Source organism: Babylonia areolata, chromosome 22 (genome assembly GCF_041734735.1).
Source record: "Babylonia areolata isolate BAREFJ2019XMU chromosome 22, ASM4173473v1, whole genome shotgun sequence".
In the NCBI taxonomy this organism is placed as follows: domain Eukaryota; kingdom Metazoa; phylum Mollusca; class Gastropoda; order Neogastropoda; family Buccinidae; genus Babylonia; species Babylonia areolata.
In genome coordinates this window covers 20,705,998-20,714,864 of record NC_134897.1, presented here as the reverse complement: position 1 = coordinate 20,714,864, position 8,867 = coordinate 20,705,998, and the positions used below count along the sequence as shown (strand labels likewise).

General features: G+C 42.2%; 1 protein-coding gene across 1 annotated transcript in view; it reads right to left on the bottom strand.

The window, feature by feature from the left end:
- The window catches only part of LOC143296962 (centlein-like), a 51,700-nt gene extending 43,342 nt beyond the window's left edge, over window positions 1–8,358 (bottom strand). Inside the window, exons 1-8 of the mRNA XM_076609033.1 lie at window positions 8,331–8,358; window positions 6,857–6,992; window positions 5,784–5,851; window positions 5,062–5,150; window positions 2,139–2,267; window positions 1,366–1,450; window positions 936–1,017; window positions 211–314 (exon numbers count right to left, since the gene is read on the bottom strand). Of these exons, the coding sequence (XP_076465148.1) occupies window positions 211–314; window positions 936–1,017; window positions 1,366–1,450; window positions 2,139–2,267; window positions 5,062–5,150; window positions 5,784–5,851; window positions 6,857–6,890 (591 nt within the window). The 5' untranslated portion in view covers window positions 6,891–6,992; window positions 8,331–8,358. The remainder of the gene's footprint in view (window positions 1–210; window positions 315–935; window positions 1,018–1,365; window positions 1,451–2,138; window positions 2,268–5,061; window positions 5,151–5,783; window positions 5,852–6,856; window positions 6,993–8,330) is intronic.
- Between the last annotated feature and the right edge of the window lie 509 nt (window positions 8,359–8,867).

Sequence of the window (8,867 nt, the reverse complement as noted above, 5' to 3'; positions counted from 1 at the left end):
CAGATTCTCATACACAGACACACATCTCTTCTGGCAGATTCTCATACACAGACACACAGACACACACATAGACACACACACAGACACACACATATACACACACAGACACACACACATACTCACACACACAGACACACATACAGACACATACACACACTCACACACACACACACACACACACACACACACAATTATATGTAACTGACTGACCCGCACAGTACGTTCCAGCTCCAGACGTTTGGCGGTGACCCCTGCACTCTCCTCTCTGGCCACCTCCAGCTCTGTGGTTAGGGACGTCACCTTGCGCTGCAGCTCTGTGACCCACACACATTACACTGGTGGAGGGAGGGGCTAGAGGTAACGCATCCGCCCAGGGAGCCAGAGAATCTTAGCGCACTGGTTCGTACCCCACAGTTGCCAGTATTTTCTCCCCCTCCACCAGACTTTGAGTGGTGGTCTGGACGCTAGTCATTCGGATGAGATGATAAACCGAGGTTCCGTGTGCAGCATGCTCTTAGCGCACGTAAAAGAACTCAAGGCAATACTGAGGGCCTTCGCAAGAAGAAGCCTGAACAAGGCGACAGTATTGTTTCAAAAAAAGTCAACCATAATTGACAAAAAGCTCCAGCAACACCCAGACCTTATTCCACCCCGTAGCCTCCAACTCTTTTCTGCATTCCTTCACTGAACGAAAATTCACACCCATACAATGAGACATGGACAGTTCTGTGTACTCCAATACATCAACATCACAGGAGACTGAACGGCTGATAAAATCACTCTTTATAAACCTACACACACAAAAAATAGGAAATAATATTCTTTCAAACAAATGAACACAGAGAAACATTTTACTGTCGTCTCAAACTCATCATATACATGTGTATACTCACACAAACACAGGGATACGCACCAACACACATTCAGAAACTCACCGTATTTTTCACGCTGACTTTCTTCCACAGTACGACGGTAAGTGTCATCCATGCTTCTTTCTTTCGTCTCTTGACCTTTAACCTGTAATCAAACACAATAGTTCATCAACATAAACAGATCACTTAGCACATTAATGTACAGCTGTATACAGTACATGACATAAAAAAAACCTAGCCCTTGTGGGCAATACAGATAAAGAGATTCTGACTGGATTTTCTTCATTAACAATGCCTGCAGTGCTCACGTATCCGGCTTCAGCTACAACACAATGCAGGGGCCAGAATCACAAACATGCCAACCACAGCAATAATTTCATTTTCAAGTACTTAATACAGCAACACCACAATCAGGCCTGTGTATTCCAGCAGACAAAACATCCTGCATGGTTGGTGTGTGTGTGCGTGCATACACACATGCACTGTGACTTGCCTTGAACTCAAGGGCGGTCAGCTGGTCGTTGGCCCTGTCTGTCTCTGCCTGCAGGCGTCCACACTTGTCCTGCAGGTCCAGCTTCCTGAAACGTCACCACAGGGTCCAGTGAAAAATTCCATATTTTTCCAACACCTTTTCCTGACCAGACTGAACATTTTCCACACCAAACACCAAGCCGTCCTGAATCAAAAATGTGTCTGCTAAACTGCTGGCAAAAGAGATCAGCAGATATCATGGCACTGATACCCAGTTTCCGTCCGCTTTTTGTTTTTCTGATTGTTATTGTTTGTTATTCTTTAAATACATTACACCCTTTTGTTGAATGGTAATGGTCAAGCGTTTCATTAAACCCACAGGGCTTTTTTTACAGACCCTGAAAGGTGAAACAAATTTTCCGAGGCTTCACTAGAACTGGAAATGGTGCTCTGAATTTTCAAAGGCTTTTCCAGACTTCCATGACTGTTCAAACCCAATCCTGAGTGCTAAGTCCACCTTCACTGCTTCTCCTTCCCTCTGCAATGCATGACGTTACAATACTTCCTTCTGTCTACTTGAAAATCTGGTCTTCCTTTTGTTATCTCATTTTATCAGTCTGGTTTCTTCCAGGCTTACTTTTACAAAATAATTCTGATTGTTAAAAAAAAAATGTCTTGTTCTTCATTTTCAATATAAAATCATCAAAGGTTTCAATGAAATAAGCATACTTTCAGCTCTCACACCAACAAAACACCAACAAACACCAACACACACACACACACACACAAACACACATGGTGAGCAGTTCACTGATCTCCTGTGACTGCTTGGCCACGATGTTGTGCAGCTCCTCAATGCGGTCATCCTTCACCTGCAGAATCTCCAGCACCTTGTGATCCTTGGCCTCTGCCTTCTCCTTCTCCCTGCACAATCACAATCACAGTTAGAATAACCTGATTTTCTCAGAGAAACTAAGTGTCAGGAAGTCTGTGGCAACTGCAGATCATGAGCAAAACAGTAAAATTATCATCCTATACAGTGACCAAGACTAGCCAGCCAAGATCAGCTGTCATCGAAGATAAGGATGGCAAGCTACTGACAGATAGCGAAGAAGTCCTGAAGAGGTGGACAGAATACTGTGACAGCCTCTACAACTACCAGCTCAATCCAGACTCATCTATATTGCAGGACAACCCACGATCCACAGACTGTGAGGAAAATCTCCAAGTATTGAAGGAGGAGGTTGAGGCTGCAATACAGAGTCTGAAGCCAGAGAAATCCCCAGGAGTGGACAACGTCCCATCTGAGCTTTTGAAGTACGGAGGGAAGGAGACCACAGAAGCACTAACAATGCTATGTCAGAAGATCTGGACAGAAAAGAAGTGGCCAACAGAATGGACCCAATCGCTGGTGATTCCTCTACCCAAGAAGGGCAACCTCAAGCAGTGTCAAAATTATAGGACTATAAGTCTAATTAGCCACCCAAGCAAAGTCATGCTCCGCATCATCCTCAACCGATTGAAATCCAAGGCTGAGGAGCTGCTATCAGAAGAACAAGCAGGCTTTAGAAAAGGGCGGAGCACTGTCGAACAAATATTCAACTGTCGAGTCCTCATTGAAAAACATCTACAACACCAAAAGGACATCTTTCACAACTTCATTGACTTCAAGAAGGCATTCGATCGGGTGTGGCACAGCGGCCTCTGGCAAGTACTGAGAGGCTTCAACATTGATGAAGGGCTCATTCAAGTCATCCAGGCCCTCTACGAACATTCCAGCAGGGCAGTGCTCCTCAACAATCAACAAGGACAGTTCTTTCGGACCACAGTCGGAGTCAGGCAAGGATGCCTATTATCCCCAATACTTTTCAACATCTTTCTGGAGAGAATCATGCAGGAGGCCCTTGAAGACCACCACACCTCCATCATCATTGGCGGTAGGCCAGTCTGCAATCTGCGATTCGCAGACGACATCGACCTCATGGGGGGCACTAACACCGAGCTCCAGGATCTAACAAACAGACTCACTACAAGAGCAAGTGCTTACAGCATGGAGGTCAGCACAGAGAAGTCAAAGGTCATGGTCAACAGCACAACTAACATCAGTGCCAACATAACCATGAATGGTGAGCCCTTGGAAGAAGTGACCAGCTTCAAGTACCTGGGAGCAACCCTGTCCAAAGACGGCACCTGCACAGCAGAAATCCGAAATAGGATTAATTCTGCAACGGCAGCAATGGCCAGACTGAACAGGGTATGGAAGAGTAACATCAGATTCCACACAAAATTCCTGCTCTACAAGTCACTGGTGGTCTCCATCCTCTTATATGGATGTGAGACATGGACACTGATGGCAGAAACAGAAAGAAGAATCCAAGCATTCGAAACCAAGTGCTTGAGGAGACTACTACACATCTCCTACAAGGAGCACAAGACCAATGACTATGTGCGGAACCTGGTCAGCAACCTTGTTGGGCCCCAAGAACCACTGCTGGCGACTGTCAAACGACGGAAGATGGCATGGTTTGGTCACGTCATACGACATAACACCCTCTCCAAAACCATCCTGCAAGGGACTGTAGAGGGAGGGCGCAGACGGGGGCGGCAGAAAAAAAGCTGGCCTGACAACGTCAAGGAATGGACCAAAATGACGATGCCAGATCTCCTCACGACAGCTGCCAACAGAACGGCGTGGCGAGCTATGACATCTTCCTCATGTCCCCCCAACGACCCCAGCGGTCGAGGGAATGATACGATGATACGATACAGTGAAGTCTGTGATGCATGCAGATCACAAGCAGAAAAGTAAAATTCGGCATTCAACAAAGACCCGCAGAGGGTGGAACATGAAAAATGTTTGAATCCTGAAAGCTGGGGTCTGGGGGCTGCAGCAGCAGGCCATCCAGGGGGCAACAACCATGGTTGGGGATCAGTGGGTAAAGCCTTCTGAATCTGGAGAAAATTTGAAAATCTCTGGGCCCAAAAAATACCATGAGAATGCTTGCTGTTCACCTTTAATGGCAGCAGGGATGCGCCATTTAAGTTCTTTCTTGCACGTTTTTTTTTTTGGTTTTGTTTTTTTGTTTTGTTTTGTTTTTGTTTTTTTTCAACAATGACGGAGAAACAAGCGACATGAACCTCTCACAAACCCTAAAGAAACAAGACTAAAAAATATATATGAAGCAAAAATGTTAATCCCCAAATCCAGCTCTATCCGAAAAAGTCCCACCCATGAGAGTCATTGCAAAGCAAGTCACTTCCACTATTCAGTTTATGTCTACAAAGATATATATCAGATGAATATGTCTGGCTTGTTCTTGCAAAAAACATACACACACACAAAAAAAGTTTTTTTAAACAAAAGCCTGTTCTTCAAATACCAATTTTCTCAGTGTATTAACAAAAAGAAATAATTGGAGGGGGAGGCAAAGTATGCATATAAATTCATATATATATATAGAAAAATAGAAAAAATGGTACAGATGCCTGACCTTCAAATAACTGAGCACACTGATCAAGCCTGGAGAGCCTATACTAGGTAAAAAAAAAAAAAAAATGTAAAGAAGGGTATACTAAAATATATTGCAGGGAAAGATATGTAGAAGGCAAAGGATTGAAATAAAAACATGAAAGAAAATAGGTTACGCTCAGTGAACCCGTGTGCACCCAGTTTGATTAATCAGAGGCAAAAGAGATGAGGGTCTCTATCAGTCTATACCTCTGGATGACGAGAGAGATGGCTTCAGTCACATCAGGGTTGGAGACCTGCAGTCGTTTCCATAGTGACCACACAAACTCCTTGTCAGCCTGCAACAAGTTTTGATGCTGTTTTTACTATTACATCGAATATTTCCATAGCAACAGCAAAGTATTTGTCAAATGCGCTAAGAAGAAAGATTGACAGTAAAAATACACATAAAAAGTATACAAAAAAGAAATAACCAAAATCACTTCCTCTTTCCTCTGTTTTTCTATGTCATATCCTGTAATAATTTTTTTCATGATACCTTATCATGACTCAAACATAGTAGTAGAGACCAGAAAGTTAAGCAAACAACTTAACAAGAGCAAACAAGAGGTTCACTAAATCTTTTTCATCTGTTTTTTGTACTCCACCCTCCCTCCAATCACCACCCCCTCACCCCAGCCCCACATACACACCCCTTGTACTGGTAAAGAAATCCATTCATTCCTTTTAAATCCAATAAATCTTGTCAATATTGCATGTATATACACACACTCAGCTCTCTTTTTTTCTTCTTGAGTTCTTCTTCATCATTTCTACCCAAGACAAACCTTCAAAGCATGAACTTCTGAGGGAGCATGAGTATGACTTGCACAAAGAGATTTACAGCAGATTTTTTTTTTTTTTTTACAGGTCTTAGAGATAAGCTTGAGAGGTCTGGAGGTGGCAGAGTGGGTAGAGGGGACTGCTGTTACCTGGCACTGGCTGAGCTCAGAGTGAAGGGCCTTGTTTTGTGCAAGCAGCTGGCTGTAGTCTTGCATGTCTGAAATACATGTGTAATACATGAGTATTCACACACTGACACAGTCTTGAACTAAAACTAATGTCAACAGACAGTTCAGTGGACTGACAAGATGCAACACGCACAATCATTTCCAAAATAGTAATTGATCCTATATGTGCATTTTCCAAACTGAAAATTACTTGCAAATATTAAGCATCCTGGCAAAAAAACAAGGAGGAACTTGCAAATGAAATAAATGGAACTCAATCATGAACTGAAATGAGTATAATTTACAAACAACGTAAAGTTTAACTGACGAACAACAAAAATTTATCATGATAATCAAGATTATTTTTAATTTCTAAACCAGTGAAGGACACATGACACTGTCATTCTCATAATAATCTACACTGCCATAGGTTATTTTTGTATGGCATTTCCAAAATAACAAATCATCCTACATCATTACATGTGCACCTTCCAAACTGAAAAATAGCGTACAGGCAAAAACAAAGAAGTAACTTGCAAATGATATATATATATATCAGTCACAAATTGAAATCGAGCTAATCCATTTACAAACTACTTTAACTGGTGAACAACATATATTTATCATGATAATCACAATTATCTTTATTTCTAAAACAGTGAGGGGCACATGATACTGACATCCTCTTGATAATCTACACAGCGAGTTCTTTTTTATGTGCTATCACTACACACACACACACACTCCCTCTCTCTGTGTCTCAGACACAGACACACACATACACACAAACAGACACAATACACACACACAAACACACACACACACACACACGCGCGCGCGCACGCGCGCGCGCATCACAAGTATACCATCTCATTTTTGGATACATGTGCATACTTTTGTATGTGTGATAAGTTAATATGCACAATAAAGAGTGGGTAAGATTTATTCAAATAACTACTACATCAGCTTACAGAGCATTAGCGTTTTCATCCCAATACATTAGTCACCAACTCAATCTTAGCCAGTAAGAAAGTAACTTCCCATTTTAAACTGACCTTTGTTGCCACCCATGTCAAGGGCCATGGACATCCGCTGATGTATTCAGAGTGAATCAGCACCGCAGTCAGACATAATTAATCCTATTTCCTTTACGAGTTTCTTAAGCCTTTGAGACTGGTCTTCCCCATCAGTCTGTAACAGTTTAAGAATCATGTAATACTAATAGTACTAATACCTGGCGCAAAGAATGAAAACAGAGGCTTATTGTGTGTATGTATCTATGTATGTATGTATATATATATATGGAGCAGATTTTAAACAAGTGCTTATGACATGATTTCATACCCAAAGGAAATGGGGTTTTATAAATGGCAGGGCAGGAATCGGACTCCCTGCCGGAGGCTGCACTGATAGGTCACAGTAAAGTATAATGTAGTTAAATGGGGTTTATAAATGGATTTACATAATAAAAAAGTGGATTTTTCAATGTACTATTTTAGACTGGTAACCACACTTATATCCTGCATAAGAGTTTCTTATGTGTATGTGGTAAACAGATCACATGATACCACATTTTCTTTCAGTATTAAAGACTTGTCAGTTTTCTCCCAAATCCATGTAAAATAAGCATTTTTTTCAGAACAAAACATTAAAGAAACAATGTCCAACCTGTTACTTATTCAAAATTTCTGACTCTTGATATTGCTTTTGTTTGTTTCCTTTCTTCTTCTTCTTCTTTTATTGTTCATTGATGTTATACTTCATGTTTACAGAATGAAGATTTCACTTTTCTAGTTTATCTTTTCCCTGTATATCCCCCTTAAAGCACAACCCTCCACCTCACACACACACACACACACGCACACGCGCGCGCGCGTTTCTTAGCTTTCCTGATATATTAAGGGCTTTAAACACTTCCCCAAGTACCCAAGATCCAGTAGAAATTATCCTTAACGTATTGATCTTCTGGACCAACAGTAAATTTCAGGGCCCTTGGCAGCATTGCCCAAGCATCAGCCAGTCCCAACAACCTGTACTACTAGTTCCATGAGATATTCCAAGTCTTTACGGGACCACAGATGCGGGGGAGAAAAGAGGGCATGGGGAAGTGTTAGCCTGAGGGCCAACGGTGCGGATTATTTATGATTGTGTGTGTGTGTGTGTGTGTGTGTGTGTGTGTGTGTGTGTGTGTTGGCAAAGACATGAAGCTGTCACTATTGGTTGTCAGGGACAGATGAAAGGGTGGGAAATTTTATTGTTGCTGTTCCTTCCGAAGTTTTGATTCGGGCTAAAGGGAGATAGTTCTGGAGCCCATACCAACAGATGCAAACAAGTTCTGACTCGAATTCAAACGCGCCATGCACGATTCCTTCAAGTGTACACTATTTACCGTGCAATTGCCACCAATCAACAAGCGCAATGTCTGACAAAGTATCTTAAAAACACAAACGTATTCACGCTCAAGTTAAAGAATCAAGTTCCAACTCACTAACAGTCAAACTTTCGGGGCTCGAACAAACTCATACTGACCTCTCAGGAAACGATATGCGGCTTGTTTGTATCACGTGACTATGTCGTACTTTTCTGAATAAAAAAAAAAAAAAAAGAATGTCAAAGAAAAACTGTATATAACAGAATCCAACAATAATTTGAATTAACTGATTGGACAGAACGTGAATCAAAACGCTAGAATAAAAGAGTAAAATACATCCAACCTTGTGGTTGAAGACGACAACAGTTGCCGCATTTTGAAAGTATGGTACTGTGTCAACGCCAAAAGAGGCTTTCAATGAACTGGCGTGTTTTTGTTTCTTGTTCTTCTGCTGTGGTCTTTGTTGCTGCTCCCATGTTCATTCGGCTGCAGTAGTTTACTTATTTACATTCAGATTTAATATCAAGATCTACAGCACGTCACGTGTGGCCGACTGACGAAAATATACATCTCAGTCAGTGCGGCACTGCAGTGACTCGCCTGAGCACACGGCGGTGGTCACAGAGGGGGGCGGGGGACGGGGGGAGAGGGGGGTCGGCCGGCGCCCCGCCCAGGGTCTATCACTGAGTATCAGT